This window comes from Poecilia reticulata, linkage group LG17, assembly GCF_000633615.1.
Source record: "Poecilia reticulata strain Guanapo linkage group LG17, Guppy_female_1.0+MT, whole genome shotgun sequence".
Lineage (NCBI taxonomy): Eukaryota > Metazoa > Chordata > Actinopteri > Cyprinodontiformes > Poeciliidae > Poecilia > Poecilia reticulata.
The window spans coordinates 28894335-28917133 of record NC_024347.1 but is presented as its reverse complement, the minus strand read 5'-3'; the positions used below and the strand labels follow the sequence as shown (position 1 = coordinate 28917133).

Sequence of the window (22799 nt, the reverse complement as noted above, 5' to 3'; positions counted from 1 at the left end):
GAAGTCTGTTGGTGTAATGTAAATACTTCTGCTGGGCACATACTCCTTAAATATGTAAAGATATGCTGGAACAAAATGTCTAATATTCAGTTAAAACCTCTTTTTATGATGGACAAAATGTAATATTTATTTTTCAAGATTGAAGCAGCTTGAGTACTGCATAAAATGTAAAAAGTCATTGCAGAACACGACTCTTTTCTTTCCCTCTCCACTTCATTTTTCAAGCTAACCTGCTTCCATTTACCAGGCAGCAACCCTGCAGGCAGCCAGACCCTCAGCCTCGCTCAGAATCAGCAGATTAGCATAGAACAGCAACAAAAGTGTCTGTGAACAAAGTAGTTTGGTGACCTGAGCGCCCCCAGCTGCTGACAAAGGCGGCTAAACTTCCACTTTTCCAACAATTCCCTCTTGGGGCTGCAGCCGGAGAGCGGCAGCGGCGGCGGTTCATCGAGCCTGCAGCAAAAAAAAACAACAAAAAACATCCAAACTGGAAAGACATGAATCATAAAAGTGGGCCTACACACTGCGCCAGGACACAAAACAAACCTGGAGTGACTCACACCCTCACATTGCATTTGGAACAATTCAATACTGATTAGATAACACTGACGGTGAGCGCTTTTCAGCCAAGCGGCCCTGGAAATGTTTTTAGCTGCAGCCGTGGCCCGGTAGTGGTGGAGGGCATGGAGGGGGGGGGGGGCGGATACTCTCAGCCTTTGATTGTAGCTGCCTGTCGAATAATGATAGCTGTTGCATAACATCACCGAGTGTAGACCAGAGGTTTTATTTTTTACATTTTTTTATTTTGTATTTTTTCCAAACATGAGTGCCGGGGTGATGTAATGTCTGTCTGAGTTGAGGGGTCGTATCAGAGAGCCGCCACCAGGAGGAGAGAGCGGGCCTCGACTGGGTGGATGTGAAAACGATGAAGACTGAAGAGGATGAGGCCGGTAACTACAGGATGTCTTCATCAGTCACATCTTCACCGTTTGTTTTAAAAAACCACGTCTGCTCAGGCTGGGAAACAAAACCATTTCCACTCAGTTCAGCCTCAGAAGAGCTCAGGAAACGGACGGGTGAACAGAAGCAGTTTACTAAAATATTAAGATGCAACTCGTAAATTAAAAGACAATCATTAGAGATGAAAAATCTTTCCACAGCTCCATTACATTTTTTACATTTCAGACTGTTACTTTTAAAATGCTTCAGCCTTATAAAGCCTTTGCTGTGGAAGAGGATTAGAGCACTCTGGAAAAATAAAAATATAAACTTTTTTTCCTCTCAGAATCGTTTAAATTGTTTACGCACCATTTGGCAAATCTGGTCTTGAAACTTTAACGTACCAAACATAGTGGGGACATCGCTCCAATGAATAAAGTCCAGGTTTATAAATACTATAGCAATAAAAAAACAGTTATTTTCATAATTGACATGAATCTAAGATTTGGCCATTTATTTGGATTTTGACATAAATTGACGTAGATTTAGATTGTGAGGAACATTTTTCAACACTAATAACGTACATTTCTCCCTCTTCATTTAGTTAATCACATGTGTGAAATGACATCAAGCTGAGCATAAACTGCTCCGATATGAAGAGAAATGCATCTAATGTGCAAACGGCCTGTTGCGTTCAACCAGCCACAAACGCCAGCAGCAGGTCGTCCTTCAGCTTCTTGCAGTGATTTAAACAATTCTGCTTTTGTCAGAGGTCTGCAGAGCCTCCAACAATTCAGAAACACCAACACTGAACACTTCAGGTGGCAGATTCCTGCCTGTGATAATGAGAAGAACAAACGACTGACGGATCCTCAACAATGTCGGAGGATTGTTGGGTGAAATCATTCATATGGGCTCCAATTCAGTCATATATGTTTTAGTTGAGTTGAAGTTGGTGACCTTGTAAAATAAAATGGCTGAGAATTTCTCCTTTATCCAGGTGTATGTAAAAATGTTGTGCTTATAAGTCGGACTAAATAATAAAGAAATTTGGATTTCTGACTCTTAAGATTTAAAAAGTTGAAAAAGTTTATTAGAAACTACTTTTATCTACAAATATTGATCTCATCCAGTGTTTTGCTACAAAATACACAACTTTCTTTTACAAAATAAAATATTTAATAATTATTTTGCAGTTGACTGCTTAAGATCTATTTTTCCAGCCGCAGGTTTAAAACCGTTTTACCTTAACTGGAGGCACAGGTGGCGCTCTTTTGTCCTATTTCTTAGTTTATTTGGCACCAAATGTGCCAAATAAAGTCTTAATTTGAGTTGAGCCTGACTTTTGTAGTTTTATTTAGGAATATTTGTGAATTCATCACTTATTTCACTGTAATATTTCTAGTCCTTTGTTTTTGTTTTGCTCCCAATTAAAAATATTATGAATTTAATTAAGCAGCCTTTGTTTGTTCCACTGTGTTGAATCTGTGTACAGTGGGGAAAGGTTTATTTATTCATTTTTCCAAACGGCGCTGAGACAAAGACGGAGGTCATGATTTCATTCTGGGGTCAAATACTATCAAAATCATAACCACTTGTTTTTGTAAATAAAATATATATAGATATATGTATGTTTTAAACATCAAGATGCTAATTTGTCTCCAATAAATTGAAATAGTTCTAATCTAAATAGAACAAACTAGAGTTAAACATAGCTGTTAATATGTTTCCAAGCATGTGGCAGTCGTGTATTTTTTTCCCTAAATGATAAATATGAGCGATAGAAGTAAAGAAGTGATCTTCGGTGAGATCTGTTTTCCCCGTGAGGTTATTTATGAGCTTTAGTCGATGTTGTACCTCCGTGCCGCTGCTGCCCTTGGTAGCCAGGGCCGACATATGGACATGTGATAATCTCAACTCGACTGGGTTTTTTTCCTTTTCCCTCTTCATCGCACTCTGAGTCTTCGCCTGGGCTGGCTGATGAATCGCTTCCTGGATGTGGCAAATAAATCAGCCTCTGTGCTCAGAAGAGGGAGAAATGGTCAAAGAAAATGAACTGTTGTGTTCCAGGAGGCTGAAATCGGACGTTCTGTCATGTTTGTTTCTTCTGCAGCAATGTTCATACGTGGAGGAAGGTGTGGAAACAAACAAATCCAAGGAACGTTTAATGAGCAGCCAAAAGTGGAGTATTTTTACATTTCTTTTAGCACTTAGCCTTGTTAAGTTTCCCCTTGCGGTGCCTTAATTATATTCTGTCTAATTAGTTTACCTTAAAGATTAGAATACTATAAGATCACAGCTGCATTAACAACAACATGACCATTTCTTTGATTTGTTGGCCTCAGGGCCAAAGAAAACAATACAAAATACACATTACATGAGGGCAGGGATTGAATTGTTGCCCAAACATCCCAGACATTTGCAAAAGCAAACTAATCAACAGTTAGCTCAGAAAGTTGGAAAGAAAGAAAAAAATGTGCATTTTTTGTTCTGTTTGGCTTCTGCAGTTTATGGTGGAAAATCGGACCAATCGTGGGACCCATATGGGTTGGAAATGGTTCAGGATGTTCCTGTCTGGGCTCTAAATGACCCAAAGTTACTTCCCTGTAGATATTTTATCTTGGACACGTCCAGGTAACGCCTGCAGCGTTCTCAGCTCGTTTAGCTTACATCCGTTGTGTTTGGTACCCGGTGCCAACACGGCGTTGGTTTCATCAACCCAAGTTGATCCCAAACAGCTGATCCGCGTTGGTCAAACCTGGATCAACCGCACTCTGCGACAGTTTGGAAACACGTTATTCTCCCATATCTTAACAAAAGACTACTATTGAAGTGAATTGTAGCTAAACGCGGAATCTAATATTGTGAAAATATGAATTATTGTTCATTTGATGCCTTTTCAGTAAGAGTGCTTTGAAAGAAGCATTAATTTATGAATTAAAAATTTGTAAAAATTTTTACATTAAAAAATGGTTGTATTAATTGGCTCATAGCTTCTCATGTAATTTATTTTTGCTCCAGTTCTGTAAAGAATCCAGACAAACTAATGTGAAATAATGTTGGCCAAAGTCTGTTAGTTTTATTTCTTATGAACGGTAACTTTATTAAATCTGGTCTTCATGGTTTTCTTTTCAAACATAGAAAAATCATCCGTCAATCAGCCAGAAAACTTCAGACTGCTGAATTTAACACATTGGTTAAAAAACAGAATTAAAATGATGAACTCAAGGTAAAATAATTTCTTCCAGAAGATTCCTAATGATTCTGTGATTGGAGTATAACTACAGTAATGTGCAATATTAAGAAGAAAATGCATAAAAATCAAGCCTTTAAAATTAAACTGGTCCATTTATTGTCTGTTCTGAGTTGGTTGAAGATATTTGACTGTTTGCAACTTTATTTGGATTAAAAATAACTTGGAAAAAGAAAATCACTGCGATGGGAATGAAAACATTTCCTAATAAGTTTGGATTGTGGTGAAGACAAAAACGGGGCTTTTATTTTGTGCACACCTCTTAATTATTTTGCAGACCCTTTTACTTTAATTGTTTGAACTGAAGAGTCCTGAAAAATGCACTCAACCCCCGCACTGAAAACGGTTCAGATCCATCAGCGCCGAACACATTCGGAGCTTTTTCTTCTCCAGCACCGGCTGGACGGCGATGTCACCGTATTTTCTAACTCTGTTGCTACAGTAGAAGTTGCTTCCTATCGTGGTGCAGAATGCATCCTGCAGGGGAAACTCTCTAATGCTCCTTCCTGCTGAGCTTTTAATCTGAATTACAGCAGAAAAACAAAAGGTTAATCACATCGGGAGACCCCGCTTCGGCTCTGGCCACCCAGTTTCCCTCTCTGCTTCGATTCCAGGTGGATTATTGATGATAGATGCTAGAGGGAAGATGGGGGCGCAAACGTTGCTGTTCCTTATCCTCTCTGACGGTTTTGGACATCAATGCATTTACATCTGTCTCTGTAATGCACATCAGAGAACCATTCTGCTCTAAATGTCTGAAAAAAGCAGCTTCCTGCGATGCGTTCCCACTGCATCCTCGGCCGCCTTATCTTTATTTTCTGGTGTTTTAAATGCTGGCAGACGCATTGCATTGAGACTCAGGAGGTTATCTCTCGGCGGTGATGGGGATTGCAGTAGCCTAAAGGATTGCCACAGGTTAATGCTTTTTACCCCCTTTTTTTTTAAAAGCGCTATGTTTAGCTGAACCTTAATGAGCACAGCTCCTTTTCCCTTTGAACAACAATACAAAGCCACACAGGGAAATGGATTCTAAGTGTGTCTTTTGTAAAGCTTTTCAGATGTGTGTTTTTGTGTCTCGCAGGGTGGTGGGACCGGCCGTGACCTTCAAAGTGAGCCGCAACTCCCAGAACGTCAGCACTGCAGATGTGGCCAACGTGGCTGGTAGGTCTGATGCCGTCTTTATATTGACAAAGAAGAAGACGGCCCATTATCACCGGCTCGCTGCTGCACCTGGGGCCCCGGTGGGCCCCTGTGGGCCTTTCTCTAAACCAGTGGCTGCCCCCTCAGTGTTTACTGGTTTTTCCTTAAGCCAGTGTCCCTTCATTTTCAGACTTACACTTTGCTATCAGGAAAACGGTTTATTTTAGTTTGATGTGGCTTGATATGGTAAATTATTTAGGACTTATTTCATTAGTTATCCAAACACATCCACCCTGCAGAAACTCTAAGATCCTGCCACGTTTTTCTGGACTTGTTTCTGGTACAAATATCTTAGTTCAAAGTAACTTACAATTATTATTTTTTTTTATTTTTACAAAAAACAAGAGCTTGTTTTAAGTTAATAAGATTTGAACTAGAAACTTGAACAATTTTGTGTTTTGGCACATAATACGACAAAACCCACAACATCGTGGGGAAATGAGTCTGGTGATTGTTCTGATTAACAAACCATTTATAAATTCTCTTAAAGACCCAAAATGATACGACATTCCTCTCCTGCGTCCTTTGCTCGTTTTCTCTCGCACAGTAAAGATCTCCTAAAACTCTTCATGCTTCTGTTTATTGGTGAAAGCAGCAGAAAACTCTTTACAGACTAACTCAGACAGACTTGGGGTTATTCTGTTTGTTCGGACTTTCACAGTTTCAGTGAGAAGTTTACATACATTCGTCATGGATGTGGAGGTGACATATAAGGTCAGAATTGTAGCTTTAAGTTAAAATAACAGGTTTACTGTCTTGTTCTTTGGTTTGAAACCCCAACCTCCACATCTCTGAATATACTTTGCACCTCTGTGGCTATTTAGCTTTAGCTTTTTCTCAAACATTAACATTTTCTCCAGAAGGAAACTGACCTGTCCATGTTGGTCATTAGAAGTTTCAATCACTGGAAAGTTTCCGTTTTGGAGCAGCAGTTTCTCTCTTGCCCGGCAGCTTAATGCCTTCCCTGAGTTTGTCGGTTTCAGAGTTGTTCATGACTTTTTTCTTCCAAACAACACTTACAGTTTGTGTCAAATGGTGGAAACCTGGAAATAATGGACAACTTTGACCAATTTTGCCTTGAGCGATCAGCTGGATCAAACATCCTGACAGGATTGAGCCAGAAGCTGCTGCAAAGCTCCGGCCATGTGGTTGAGGTTCAGCTTGCTAAGCGACATTTACCAAATAGAAGTGAAGGTTTATGTAAAACGTTGAGTCTGTTGGCATTATTCTACAGGAAAATCACAAATCTTTTAAAAAAGAACAACAAAACAAAAACTGTTATAATTTTACCGTACAAGGCAGGATTCAAATAAAACCTCTGTCTTACAATAATGCAAAATAAGCACATGTAAAATTGCTAAACTCTGTTTATTCTTGAACTTTCAGTAATTTAATCCATTGCATTAAAGAGACAGATGTACTGTGGTACGTTAAATAAAGTGCTTGCAATCTGCTCCATTTTCCCAGCTCAGATTCGAAGCCTGAACATGAACATCGCAGACTGATTGCAGTTACCTGCAGGAATAATACCTGAATCAGCTGCTCTCAACTTTCCAGCATGGTGCACTTACAATCAGGTCATGTTTGATGTTTGATGCTTACCTGGAGGAAAGTTTCTGAGTTTAGCAATCAGAATGTATTCACCTTAAACTTTTCTTACACTTTTGATTCTCAAAAGTGTAAAAAAGGAAAAAAAAATTATCTTAGAGAACATACATAAACATATATACAGTAAACTCTTCTGTAAAATATACTATATTTAAAATGATAATATTTCAACAGTTTCTGAAACACTCAGTGTCACTTAAATCTCATTTCTTCCTACTTGGTTGGAACTTGAAGATGTTTTTAGTGTCCAGATACCCAAAAGTATTCAGCTGCCACAATGTGGTTTGGCTAAACCACACTCAAGGGAACTGGTGTACCTAATAAAATGGCCAGCGTGTGTAGCTTTCATAAATCTACGTGTTGCATTTTCTTTACGACCAAACATTAATGTTTTGCTGTTCAGCTAAACCAGTACAGCACGTCCTTTATTGTTGTGGAATTAAGACTTTAAGCTTCTTCCGTTCACTACCATTATGTTTTACACCAGCAGTACATGGCTTACTGGAGTAAAATACACTGGTACTAGAAGAGAGGACTTGTATTATTCATAAACTTTACTGTCTGCTGAGAAAATTCCAGATTACAGTTTGAAATAAAAAAATAGACTCTTGTTATGTTGAGGCTGATTGTTGTATTTCACCGTATTAACGTCACAGTTGGATTTCTGAAACTAGTGTCAAAGCTCAGAGAGCTAAAGATTCAGTTGTGTGTGTGTGTGTGTGTGTGTGTGTGTGTGTGTGCGTGTGCGTGCGTGTGTATGCATTTTGCATTTGATTGACGCAAGGTCAGCATTACAACCCCATCAGCTAAAAATCTTAGAGCCTTTTTCCACCTGATAGTCTGATAGACTCGTCCGATTGGGGACGTTTGTTACATTTTCAGCTGCTGTGATTCTCTTTCGCTCTACAGCGTCAAACTAACTGAAAACCTGTTCAGCCCCTGGCCTGTGGGGGCGCTGTACCGAGAACTATGGAAGGAAATGACAAAAGAACGACACATTAACCTCTGAAGACACTGAGCGCAACTTTCTTCTTCACAAAATGGAAACAAAAAAGGATTCATGCCAGATTTTAGCAGTTGTCTTTTGTCTTTGGTAAAAGAGAAGACATTTCTTACACTTGTGTGTTTGTTTTGTTGTATTTACCCAGAATGCCCGGTGCTGTTGTCCACTTCCTGCCTTTGGAGCGGTCTCCAGTCCGCTTGGTGTTCACACCGCGCCAGAGCTCACTTTAATCAAACTGAGATCAAACTTTTTAGTTCGATTACACATTCACACCTCAACAAGTGAACCGGACTTTCTAGGCAAACGGACTGGAGCTGGATTAAAGCTGACTAAGCAGGACTGGTGTGAATGCAGCTTTAGACATCATGATGAAACGAAATGGAAGATGAAACCCAGAACAACATCCTTCCACGCTTCCTCTTTGCCACATTTTAAGAACTCCTCAGTAATCCTCTGTGAAGCCAGCATCATTCCGGCAGTTCTGCATGGTGTAGAGCGACCGTAGCGATCTTCCACGCTGGAATCCAGCTGTGGAGACGCTGTAAAGGTGTGTGGGAGTGTGTGAGGGTACGCACAGAGCTGCTGGGTGAGTCACTGTAATGAGAGGGGGTGTTAATGAAGAGGGGAGTACAGAAAGGAGGAACGTTTGCCATTAGCCGAGCTGTCAGTCCAGAGAGAGACTTTGCTGATATTCCCTCAGTGTAACACACAAACACACGCCATCATTTCACCTGAACAAGGAAAAGTGGGTCTGTCAAAGTAACGACATCAGTAGCTCACTGTCTGTTTCTCTTGTTCTTTTTATGCCTGCTTGATAATTGCAGTCCCATCTCTTCACACACACTAAATTCCCCTCAGCCTCCCTCCATCCTCCTCAAATTATTTTTTATTTTAGCTGGAGATTATGCAACGGCTGCATCCGCTTCGCTCCGCTTTTAAGTGCCATTGTTGGCGTTCTCGTGTGGCGCTGCAGGGTCACGGATGAGCCTCGATTGCCATTAATGCAAACATTTGACAGAACGTGCTCCAGATGAAATACTGCATCCTCTCGGCTAAAGTGCAATGGTGTGGGTGGTTCCGTCTTTAAAGTGTCGTTTGTCATATTCAACCAGAATATCAATCCTTTGCAGTGGGTACATTAGCCCTCCATCCCCCGTCTCTGGGTTTTATAGAGGTTTTCTAAAACATTAAGCTTAACATGGCCATTGTAATGATGTCGTTTTATCATCATTTATGGTCGCTCAGCGGCGCACAGGGAGGACCGGACGGCCGCGTGTTCTGACACAAACTGGTGTGTTTAAGCATTTGGCAGCTGTGCTGCAAATGATTTAGTTTTTATTTGATGTAATCTCAGCCAATATATCAGCAAGACATGTTTGAGGGTCGGAGGGGAGCTGAGCAGTAAGATGGAAAAAGATGTTGGTTTTCCTTTACGCTTGGAAGCCTTTAAAGATGTTTGATTATGATAAAAGGAAAAGAGCTGACAGGTCTGAAGGTTTGATGCAGTGAACAGTGAGGTCCAAACTTTTCGCCTGTCGGCCAAAATCAGCCGACTGAAAGTCCTGAGGGTGGCACTTCTTTTTCCAATTAAAGTGCTGCAAAATTTTGTGAGTTTTTTTCTTTTTACCTGCTCAGCAATACTTTGTGGAACAAAGTAGAAAAGAACAAACGGGTACAAAAAGCAGCTGCAGCTCTGTTTACTGGAGGGCCAATTTAGTTTCATTTCTGAACCGCAGTGGCCCCCGAGCCACGCTTTAAACAACACTGGGATTTTCAATTTGATTCATGATTTATAGTTTAGAAAATAATCAAAGTTTTATTTCTGCTGAGCTCATATTAAAAGTTTTACATGGAAAATGTTTCTGCTTTTTCCTCTGATTTCTGTTTGAAACTTGGCTTTTGTCCAAAGTTTTTCCTTCCAATTAAAACAACACATGACAAGGAAATAACTTTTAATTGCAAAGTTTATGTGTAGAAAACTTTACAAATAAATTCACATTTTATTCCACAATATTTCTATTTTTAATGATGCTGGGAAATTGGTTTTAGTTATTTTCTAAATGTAATGTAATGTGTTTATCTTCCTAATTGTCTTGTTTTAATTACATTAAAAAACCTGCCATGCTAAAATCAGCTGAATTTACACAGGTGGGTTGAACAAACTGTAAATATTTTAAGCTGATTTCTTTTCAAAGTTTTACCCTCCTTTTTTTTTAAAGAGCTTTGCTTGTGATAAGTTTAATAAGTTGATTTGGAAAGACGTATTCACTTTTTAAGATCTTTTTTTCTTTCATATGATGCCATATTACAAGTTAAATGGAACAAAAGTTCTACTAAAATATGTGAACTTCCAAGTTTGAGTTCATTCGCTTTTTTTTTAGCTTTAAATGGAAGAAATTTCCCATTAAAATCTTCAAAAAAATGTCATTACAAACAGATAAAGCCCAGAAGAACCAAAAACATGAATTCAGTTAAATCTTTTTAAGTGAACGTTACCATCTCCAGATCTACAGAATGATGAAACATATTTCATGTAGTGATTATTAAAGTGCATCTATAGATTTGTACCTTTTATTTGTAAATGTTTCATCTTCTTTCATATCACGTCTGCTCTGTCTGACATGAAACCAATAAAGGAGCATTTTAAATTCCCAAAATGTTTTGGGTGTCTTAGAAAAACATTGTGTTGTTCAGCCTGTTTAAGAGCCTCGTTTCTCTTAACTCGTGGCACGAATTGCTCTTCCTCTCACAATGAACTGATTGTGACCTCGGGGCCCCAAGCAGCCAAAAAAAGTCAGATTAATGCTCCTCTCCTGACCGGACCTGGAGTTGCATTTTAAGCATCCGTGATGCCGCTTCTGTCACGCGCCTCCACCCATTGTGGTGGGTGGTGGTGGGGTTGGAGTGGAGCGGTTTGCTCTGGGGCCACCGGGGGGCCATTGTCAAATGTGGGGGTGGATGTCAAGATGGTGGGCAGCGAGGTGGTGACCCTCATTGTCCGGCGAAGGGTGGGTGGAGGACCCAGAGGCTGCTTCCAGCCGTGCGTCTCGGCCGTGAGAACGGGACCCCGTGAATAGGCCGGGGGTCAGGGTCAGGACGGTGGGCAGCTCAATTAGCACTTAAAGCAGGAGAGAGCAGCTGACATGGCCTCGTCCCGGCTCCGTCTGCTGGCCTGACTTCTGCCGTTTTTATGCCACCAGCAGTTGTTTTTGAAAACATGCTAATGACGCCTCTCTGTGTGAGGAGAGTTATTCATAAATGCCCCAAAGCTGTCCTCTCCAGGGATCGTTGACCGTTAGAAGAGCTTCTGCTTTCACTCGAATTAAAAATCGTTCCTCCAATCATTTTCATCCCGGCTTTAAGCGATCGGCCTTGGATTTCCAGTTTCTGCTTTTACTTGACGCGTCGAACGGTTGATTTGAAAATATCGGACGAAACGTTGGAACCACATCGTGATTTAGTAGTTTTCATATTTCTTCAGGAAAGGGAATTTGGGGTAGATCACATTAGCAAAAGCTTCCTGATATAGTCCAGACCTTTTTTTGTCCTTTAGCTTTCTCAACGTTAATATTCCTGAATATGTATTATGTATTTGCCCTCAAGTCATGGTCATATTCTTTGCATTCACAAAATCACTTCAGGTTTTTTATACCTCTCCAATAAAGCCAATAAAAAAGGCCAATAAAATGTTTACATTTTAGGCTGATCTCATAAATGCAAGAATTGTGCATTTTTAACTTGATTTTTTAACATAGGAGTTTGATTGTAACATAATTTTATTGCATCTAAAGGCACATTTCAAAAAACAGATCCAAATTACATTGAAATGTAAGGATTTCCCTTCATATTTAGTTTTTATCAGCCAAATCCAGACAAAGGCAGTCGATGTCGCTGCATGTTTTCAGATGTGTGGAACTGAGTGACTCTGAACATAATAAACTGGTTTTGCATGATCAACAAAACCTCATTGTGGCTTTTTTGACCCTTCTGAGCCACCGTAGTTGCTAGGTGCATTACATAGTGTAAGCCTTTCATTTTCTTCTTGTGTCACCACATTTACACTTCCTCCAAATGAAAGTACTTCCTGATTCTTTATGTGCTGTCAGTGTATAAAGTGTAGTTTTTTCAAGATGTTATCAAACTAAGTTAGCCCACTGGATAAATGAATCTGAACTCCTTACACTTGAAGACTTTTGGGATGCATCTGATGTAAGCCTGTTACTTTCAGTCATTTGAAACTCGACTCTGACTTGTAAAAAATGACTTGTGAACATCTCTGGTGCCGGCTCCAGTCACAGATCTCTCCGCCGCCTCAGCGGGCTCATGAGGTCGATCCCGGAGGTGAAGAGCTGTCCAGGTTCTATCAGCTGCATCCCGGCTCTTCCTCCCTCCTCCTCACAGCTTCTTCTCCTTTTTCTTCAGTCTGACTGGATTAGCATAGATCTCGTATGCCGACAGAACTGACCTTCACTGCAGCTAAACACTTGTCAAAATGCCAAATGTGATTACTGAGCTCTTTAGGTCAAAGTAATGCGTTTCATCCACCTCCCTTCTCCTCGGTATTGATGTGGCGGCCCTCAGCCCACGGGGGGCCATCTCTCCTCTCGCACCAGTGCCTCACCAGTTTGTGTGTCATAACAAAGTGAGGAAATGTAGCCGTAATTATGGCTAAGTAATGCGTTAAAATTGCGTGTTGCTGCTTTGCTGGAAGTCTTTCTGTGACTTTGTCAGCCCACAGCACCCGGATCCTGTCATTACAGACAATTTCAACTTATCTCAGAGTTGGAGAGAGCGGCAGCAGCACTGCCTTTCAAAGGTCCTCATCATAGCCATTATCATTCTCCTGCAAAGTGCATGCTGGGAAAGTGCAGCCTTTAAAGGTCGTCTCTTGAGGGAGACTTTCTGCATTTCTTAAAGGGGAAGTGTTATGTAAAATCTATTTATTTTTCTTTATGTTGTGTTATAATGTTATTCCTTCATCAAAAACATGCATGGATTGGTTCATTGATTTTTCATGCATGTTTGAGAAGTCCGTTAATCTCCCAGGACAGCATTCAGCTCCACTCAGCTCCTTCAGACTAGCCAGCAGCAATTAGCAAACACCTGGTGGAAATGCACATCTGCTGAGCTCATTATATGAGCTACTTTTCAGGGCAAACCTGGTAAAACTTTTGTTCTGGCACCTGTCTGCTTAGGTTTCATGCTTATCTTTTTGTTTTTCTATTGATGGGCTGTACTGAAACTAATTTAGTTGTTTTTCTGTACGATGACAGTAAATTCTGATTCTGTTAAAGGGTTAATAGAGGAGCCATGTTGTGATGACTTTCTGCAGGCAGAGTTTCAGAAAAAGCAGGAGTTTTTAGAGAGACAGAGACTTATTTTGAAGGCATTAAATTAGGAAGTAAAATTTATTTTAAGTTTGAATACTAAAGCATTTTAACTGAAGTTAACACAGTTACTTGTTAATGCTGTAAAATGGGACTATGTTGCTGGAAAACACATAATGATGCCCCTTTAAACATGCATTTACTGTTCACAGTTTGAAACACGTGACTCCTGCTTCTTTTGAATCTAATTTAAGTAATATCATTCCATCTGAAAAGTTTCAGGGAAAGCGTTTAATGGTTGCACTCGACAGCCTGCCTACATGTGCTGTCATTATTAACAGCAGCGAATGATTTTGTGTCATCGTCGTCATTGTCTGGAACTCCTTTAATTGTTCCCATTGATTGCCTGCGTGATTGCATTGGAAACAGCTCTGGCGTTGGGATCCGTCCAGCGTCTCCCGGTGCCCTACAGGAGCTGGCAAATCCATTTCAGTTAACTTCATTTCAGCTCACCTGCTAATCAGTTTTCATCGCTTGCCGAAGGCTTATTGATTCGAGCGGTTCCTCTCACCTGTTGCCAAAGAAAAGAATCAGAATGGTGAGTGAGGGAGGGAAGGACGGGGGGAGGGGTCCCGTTGTTTTTAGTGATGCGGCTCTCTGACATGCACGCTGTGCTTTTTACCTTCTGCGTCGTCGTCTGAATTGCAAGATGCCTCATCTGAGCTTTCCAGAGCTCCGCTGATCCAGAGTCACCTGTGGTTATTTTGGTCCGACTTCAGAGAAAGTGGAAAAGCTTTCCACCATCCTCAGGAGCTTTGCAAGCATCTGCGAGTCCTGCCGTCAAGTGAGAGGGAGGGATTGGACGGAGAAGGAGTGGGGAGGGACACAGGTGTTGTGCCGAGCTGGAGTTTGCACAGCGGTGCGGCGTGATCCCCCCCAGCCAACCCCGCAACCGCCCTGCCAGCCACTCAACCATCCAGCCGGCCCCGTTTCCCCCGTCGTTGGCACGGGCCCGCTGGCACCAACAGCCCCCTTTCCCACTCTCGCAGCTGGCAGGATCTCTGCGAGTTGGCCCGAACTCCTGACGTTCACAGCGGGGTTGGCAGACCTCGCCCAGATGGCCACCTTGTAGCAAAAGCTGGCTTCGCGCTTGCATCGCTTTTACATCATTCCCTCAGCTACCGAGTCGGGAAGGAAGGAGACGGGCTTCGGCTGCCAGCACCGATGCATTTTTGTACGTGAGATGTGGGAGTGCTAAACTCTGCTGCAGCTTTCACACTTTCTAATGATGATTTGTGCTGTTTGTGTAACCGTCTTTGTACAACAGCAGGGAACAGTTCTCAGAGCGGAAATGGGCAAGATGTCTTACCTCAAAGGTCTGTGCTTATGCAGAGAGTAAAGCTGCTAGGGAGGCTTTTCTGTAAAATTAGTTAAGCTTATTGTTGAATAACACAACCTCAGTTTTTATATTTCATTATATTTCAGCCTAAATTTCTAGTGAAGACCAAATCAGCCCTCTGAAAATCAAGCTTCCATTCACACGACATCACATTAGGCCACTGATCACTTACACTAAAAAATGTACTTTTGTCTAGTTTCTAGTACAAATATCTTAATACACTTGGAATAAGACAAAACTAATTTTTACAAATAACTTTTTAGCATTTTATAGAAGTACTGTCAGATAATTTCACTTATACCAAGTAATTTTTTCCATGCTTTAAGTAAAATGATCTGCCAGTGGAACTTGTAATGTTTTAATCAACATTAAGGAATTATGGACTTAAAACAAACTCCTGTATCTTGCTGAAAGGTTACTTATGTTGGTTTTGTCTTTTTTGAAGTGTACTAAGATATTTGCACTAGAAAATTGACCAGATATAATTGGTCTTATAATATTAGTTGGTCCAAGAGATCTTTAAATGATAGGAAAAAGGATTTTCACCAAATGACAAGCGGTACTTTTTAGGTTTGCTGTTTTTCGACTTGCTCAGAATTTTATTTTTTATTTTCCAACATCAGACAGAAACACATTTTTCCACTTCAAATAATCCTTCAAAGGTTATGTTCTACCAGCTTCAGGCCATCTTGGGCTTGTAGGGAGGGAAACTGTGGATTTACAGGAAAGTTTTCGCAACAATAAAACACATGGAAGCTGTTTGTGCAGAGGACTGACTCAAAACCAGACTGGACTGACCAGATTTCACCATCAGAGATGCTCTGTGATCATTTCAAGTAAACTTCTATTTTATGATCTGGTCACATTTCAACACCGTTTCCTGCTGAACTGCTGCATCACCAACTTCCTCCAAATACCAGCCTGACTTGCATAACGAGTCCAGTCCAACCAGTCAGCCTCTCTGTGCATACACCTGCAGGAAAGCCCATGTTACAGGCATTAGTAACACAAAGTCTCTCTGGTGACAGAAAGGATTTCTAATGCAGAAATATTACAATATGGCCGACCGGTGATGAGGAAACCTGCTGATTTGACAGTTGTCCAATAGTCAGTGAAACTTTCCTCAAAAGAGAAAAAAATAGCTAAAAAGCTGTTCAGATTTATGTATCTGAGAAAGATTTGTTTAGGAAAAAAGGATTAGCGTTAGCAGCACCAGAATCCAATAATGTAATTCATGCAAAAAAGAACAGCAACCCATTATTGATTGTGCATACTGTGCTTTTTTATGCAGGCTTAAAGTTTGCATTTGAATATCTTTTGTTGATTTTATGTAACATTCAGAGAAATGGACAAAAGTGTTTGAAATATGTCACAATGTATTGAATCTATCATGAGTTTTTTTTTTTAAACTACATGAATAATTTTTCAATGATTTAATTCATTTCTGCACGTGCATGTCTAAATCTGCTGCAAACTGCTTACAAAACAATGCCAGTTGATGAGTTTGATCACGTGTCTCACAAAGAATAAGTGTTTTATTTCTTCATAGTGCTTTAAAAAAAACCTTTATTTTGTAAAATCCTGCAGTTGGAATCCATGCTTCATCCATATGGGACATATGGAAATCCATACTTTAAGCCTACAGATGTGACCAGAACCGATTCTCAACTTGAATGTGATCAGGTCGTGAATGACATCATCTCTTACATTCGGTACGACAGTACAGTGTGGAGGTGTCTCTCTGCTGCATCTATTATTTATCACCTAATTTAAATTCTTCTGTATTTCCTATAATTTATATCTCCTCTGTGATCTCAGCTGAACAGAAGAACAAGCCTTGTCCTCTCTGAAACTTGTTAGCACTGAACTTGAATAATTTAATATACATTTTTAACGCGCAGAGTGAAGTCGTTGTAGAGAATTTTTCTAATATCCTCAGATTTAATCAGCATGTCGGCCTGATGACGGTTTCTAATTATCAATTTTCTTCCTGCTGATTTTTCTTGGTTGTAAGCTTCCTCTCTGCCACAGAGTATGACTTATAGCACCCATAATATCCCCAAAATTACAGCTGCTGAAATATTAACACATTTTTATGGAATCGCCTTGAAGACACCGCAGAGGTTTTCACATTTGTTGTTTATCATCAATATTAGTTTGGAAAATGCTTAAAAAATTAATTTCTTTGGTTCTTCTGCATCAGCCCTCAATGTAATTGAAATGTTAAGATTCCAGATTGTCCTGTGGTGGCGTCACTGGACAAAATTAATACAATAAACAAACCGGAGAAATAATCAACATGCATATGCAGGACTGAGTAAACAACGATACATTAAGAATATAAAGTGGCATCTGTGTGAAGCCGCTGCAGAAATACACTGTATCATCTGAATTTCACACATTTGATCTGTTTTTACTGTTTTGTCATACATACATATTTATAATATTCATCAAACAATTATAAAAGGCTCTATTCAACCATTTTAAGTATAAATCTAGAGGAAAAATGAAATGAAGGCATTTTTTACTGTATCAAAAATGAATTTTATAGCCTCATTGGAGCCAGAGAGTGAGAACGTTCATGTCTGCTGTGGTAGAAATGATGTTTTAATTTGTTTTCAGCTGTTAGATGTCAGCACTTTGTATCAGCTGTGGTTGTTTTAAAGTTCTTTATAAATAAAGTTGGTTTGGTTTGGTTTAAGTTACCGTGGATTATTTTTTTGCTTGCAGAAATCACCAGGTGGCATTTTCTGAGAACGTTTAATTTATTTCGTGTCAGGCAAGTTCTGTTTAAGTGACGTCTTAGTTTTCTATGGCTACTTCATTTTTCCATCTGAATTAATTGGTCACCACTTTGGAACATGCAAAATGTGGAAGCAGCAGAGTGGATGAGGAACGGATCTGAAGTTTGGGTTTCCTTTTATTTTCGGTTTGGTTACCTGTTTAAATCAATATTAAAAATGTTCCTTTTGTCTCAGTACCGTGGTCATTATGCCCTTTGACCATTTCATTCTTCAGTTATTTGGTTGATTCAGCCTCATCTTTAATGGCTATGAAAATGAGGTTTCATACCCACTAAGAAATGACCTCATCTCACCACAGATGCAGCAATTTTCACTAAAAGTTTCTGAATAAATGTGGCTCTACTTATTACAAAAGCTTGGTTATAAAAAGATTATTATTTCGTGATATCATTTTCCATTGTACGAAAATTACAAAATTGACGTCGTATAATATTCATTGTATTTCGTACAGTGGACGTTAGGTGCATTGCATAATATAGTTATTAAACTTAATGTGAACGTTATGTTGGTAATTTACCCTGATTACAAATAAAAGTCTGCATCAAGCGCCTGTGCTGGACGGGTAAAATTAGCCTCTTTCTTGAATTGCACAAAATGAGTCTAAGGGTCACAAATCGGCCCCGGGCCACACGTTGGACACCCCTGTTTTAAGTCCATGGTATTGACTGGGTCCAAATTGGGAGCATGAATTAGTGAAGTGTCACATCACACACATCTGTAAACCAGAGGCCGGTTATCTTTCCATGCATTTTGACCAAATCTGAGACTCAGGAGGTTTTTTCTTCTCTGAATCTGTTATTACAGACTCTGAACCGAAGTCGCCTGTTGCCTTCTGAGCTGCACGAAGAGCCTGTCTGGCCCCAGCCGCTCATTTTTAGCTGTCTTCACAATGCCTGATGAGATGTAGAGGCAGACAGCTGGATTGATTGGCCCCTCTTGAGCGGCGCACAGGCCTTGATTGCAACTGCACTCAAGTGCCGCCGCCGTCTCCTCAACTTTTTTCTTTCAGTCCTCTCTTTAGTCAGGCTCCCTCCTCTGCGCCTCCTTGTCGCTCCCTTTTTCCCCATGATTTCGTTCACCTACAAAGGGAGAGGGTGGTTGAGAAGGAGCTGAGGACAGAATTGAAAAAAGGAGGAAGAAAGGCCAGGCTTTGCTCGTTCCTGACTGCACTGAAAAGTAGATCAGGGTGAGGATGAAGATTGCCCATTAAGGACCGGTTCTGGCTGCATTTAGAATCAGGATTAAAGCTTTGATGTGTGGAAATTAGATCAATAATTTAGGCGCTTAGTCAGTACACAGCTAATAGTTTATTAATTTAGAATTTCTCCGCAGAAAATAGAAAATATTTAGCTTGCATAACCATCCTAACACTGTCAACTCTCCATGTTTCTGTTCATCCCCCATAATCCTCTGGGAATCGGCTCATTCTCTCCAAGTCTCATCAGTTATCAACTTCTAAGAAATGAGTCTCATGAGAAATCCTTCCTAAACACACGCAGCAAATTTTTGCAGGATTAAAAACACATTAGGTGTGGTGCACTGCATGATATGGTTGTTAAACTTAATATGAACATTCAGTTTCTCTTTTCGTTGTAAAGTTGACTCAGTCCTGCAGTCACCTTCTGAGTGCATTTAGTGCTGCTGGAGGAAATTAGGGCAAGCAGGTCGAAGGGGAGCATGGCTCATGCTAATTAACGATTTCTGCACCCGGTTGCTGTGTTGGAGCCTTTTGCCTGCAGCACTGCCTGAAATCTGAATGGCAGAAGTTCAGCAAGGTGTGTGAACCGTGTTTTGATTCGTATCGACATGCGATCACATAGTAGCTGCAGGTTTGTTGGCTTTGCATCCTTAGTATGAGTTTCCTGTCCCAGAGGAGAAGTTTAGATTTATGGCCCGACGTGAAATTATTTGCTTGACGGTCGGGTTGGGCTCTGGCTTCTGTGGCGCGTTTAATAACACACAACATCCAGCACAGAGGAAACCAAATGAGACTGCACAATGTAACGTTGCTAATCTACTTATAGGCTAAACAGAGGAGTTGGCAGCTTCACTGTTGAGGAGAGAAAGAAATAAAGATGCAGAAGTTCATTAGACTGTAACAACAATAAATGTGCTCTGCTCCTATCAATCACACATCCCGGAAGATTTGCACTTGACTCCAATTTGTCCCTTACAACAAGCGACAAATTGGAGCTGAAAGATGTTCAACAGAAGCTACAAATGGGAGAAGTATCGCTGCTTTAGTAACATCTTAAATGAAATATGTTGGGTTTACTGTGGGTTCTGGTCTCTAATTAGTGGGTCAGACTGGGCTCGAACAGGCTTGGGCCAGTTGAGTCCCATGATTCAGAGGAACTGGTTCTTTCTGACCACTTTACTGTTTTCCTCAGCCCATTCCCCTCCAAAAGAACTAATTTAACTGGAAAAAGCAAAAAGAGATGAGGCCCAGACAACCATCCCTCCTCTGTCTCCACACCCTGTGCATGCACACCACAGAGGTGATCAGCAACCTGTAGCAGCCTTGGCCTAGTCCAATCCTCACTGGGAACTATCTAAACTTTGTGCCTAGAATGCGGGTAGCTACAATCTATTCTTTCTGCATTACATCCAAACTTTATGACATAGTAAGACTGAAGATCTCCTTCACTATTCTACAGAAAACCTCTGCGTTTCTCCTTAATCCAAGGTTCAATAATTTTACGTTTTATATTCAGTATGCTTATGCTATTTTATTATTTACCTTTATCTATTTTTGCAGACGCACTACTTTTATGCAGAGTAATAAAATGATTTATAGTTGATACCTTAAGACAATGGATTCACATCAATTCAGCAGACCTTATAATATTTACTTTGCACCAGTATCAGGAATGGCAGCTGTAATAGCTTATAACTCTGCAGCAACGTCTGCAAATGTTTAAACTCTCAGATAACATTCAGTCTGTGCGAGCCAGATTTAGTATATATTACTTATCAATACATCCCTGCAACTCTGCGACAGTGATGAATTCCAGCAAACAGCTTCTAATCGGAAAACACATCTTATTTGCAGGTTTACTTAGTAAGTCGATTTTCACACATTGTTCGAAATGCATGCAAAACCCAGGTTTACACTACTGGCAGAGCGCAGATTATTTTTCTTCATCTGTCTGTGAAAGGATTGCAACCACAAGGTAAAATTTCCATCAGCGTTGCAGGCTGCGTCTGTCTGCGGCGCTTCGTTTCATTCAGAGGAGAAATGAGAGACAAAGCCAGTCGAGAACTTCAAAAGCTCTGGGGTGACATTTAGTGCTCAGTATCTTCAAAGAGCAGGCCCTCTTTTGTAGTATTTCTTTTTGTGTATAATTAATGGAGCCTTTCGTAGGGATTGTTCCTCTCTTTTTACCTCTCACTTTGGAGGTGGATTAGGACGGCAGATTAAGGAAGTCCACCTTAATTTTCAATTTGCATTCTGGGGAGTTCAAACTGCTCCTGCAGAAAAGATTTATCCAACTGGTGGAGATGTTGTACTGGTTTGTGTGTGCATGTGATAAACAAAAAAAGTGAACTAGAAAGAAATGTGTTGCACAGCAGCTGAAAAATAGACCTAATTTTACTGAGGTAGCATTCATACTGCGTTGATGCTTGCACTGTAATTGTAATGTGAAAAAATGCAGTTTTATATTGAGCTTGGAAGAATTTGGATCTATAAGGAATGACACATGTTCTTCTGTTTCAGGTCAGGAAACATGCAGGATTAGCTCATTCATTAGCCACACCAAATCCTGTTAGCAATGCAATTGGAAACCTGTGTTTTATGCATGTAACCGAGGAAACATGATCACACATGGATGTTGTTTCAATTCAAACTTTAGCAAATGCTGGCATCACCAAGTATGAGTGGCAGCAAGAACGGGCTGCACAAAATGTAAACTTCCAAGGCTACCATTTAAAGTAACGTAAAACATATTTAAGGTAAACATTTTGACCAATATTTATATCCAACATTAATATTGCTGTTACTGCCAATAACCAATATTTATCGATGCCATTTCCACATTCTGAAACTTATACAGAAACCACAAAAAGATTTAAATAAACATTGTTGGTTGTTAATATCCGCCCAGTTATACTTATTGGACCGATACCAACATGCTAAAAACTGATTAATATTGACCGATACTGATGTTGACATCAATATATCAGGCATCTCTTGGTTCAAAATATAAATATTTTTAACTGTAGGTTTTGATTTTTTCAGATAAAATCAGATTGTACGTAAGAGTTGATCACTCATCTACAACTTTGTGGTCAATCAACATAATACATTTTTCCATTTAAATGTTATTTCGATATCAGTTTTCTGTGTGACACGATTACACATTATTGTATTCTTCCTCGTGTTTTGTGTGAAAAACTCTTTAAGGAATCATCATGTGGATTCTATCTCTTAAATCTCGTCCCTTACAGGCAGTTTGTGGTTGTAAACTCCAGTGTAATAGACCAGTAGGGCCAGGGAGCCAACTCCTGTAGGCTGGGGTTTGATGTTGGGAATGTTGCTATCCAAACACTCTTGTCTAATTTCACTTGTCAACACACAGGTGAGAAAATCACTTTGACGGTAATAAGATTGAGGAAAGTGTTGCATTAGCACCTTGAAGTGTAAATAGCTTCTCATATTGCCTATTAGACCCAGATAACCTGGTGAGGTGGAGGTTGATGGCGTTGTTTGTGTGTGTGGGAGGGGGTAATTCACCGAAAAGCATATTAGCTGTGTCAAAACAGTCAGAAAAAAGCACCAGCTCCAGAGAATATAATTAGGGCTGCCTTTTCTATTCCTTTTTCTGTCTGCATTTTAATCTGCTATTGATGAAAGACGGGTTATTTGTTTCTTCAGCTGCACTCTCCTGCAATATCCTGTCGCCCTGGCTCCCAGCAAAAAGAAATATCTGCTCACGCTACCTCTCCCCTCCTGTTCGCCGCTACCTCTGGGTTTTGCATTATAAAGAGATTTCATCTCATCCACCTTCAGCCAGGATTTGCCTTTGATATTATTTATTAGCTCCGGTATTGAACAGTTCACGGAGCTAGAACCTTGAATGGGCCTCTTCGCCGTCCTCTCCCCACAATCAATACCGCTCCACATTACGTATACATCAGCTCCGAGAGCAATATCGCTCACTCACAACCTGCGGCCTAATTAAAAAGATAAGCAGCTTCGTTTGAAGCAGCTTTAATAGGCCGCTGCCTTGTTTCTAGGTGTGAATATTGAACAGAATCATAACTC

General features: G+C 40.2%; 1 protein-coding gene across 2 annotated transcripts in view; it reads left to right on the top strand.

Annotated features, from left to right (window-relative positions):
* LOC103480019 (receptor-type tyrosine-protein phosphatase N2-like) overlaps nucleotides 1–22799 on the top strand; it is a 166445-nt gene that overhangs the window by 50530 nt on the left and 93116 nt on the right. For both annotated transcript variants that reach the window (XM_008434755.2, XM_017309950.1), the window contains exon 11: nucleotides 5274–5353. In XM_008434755.2, coding sequence (XP_008432977.2) covers nucleotides 5274–5353 — 80 coding nt within the window. The remainder of the gene's footprint in view (nucleotides 1–5273; nucleotides 5354–22799) is intronic.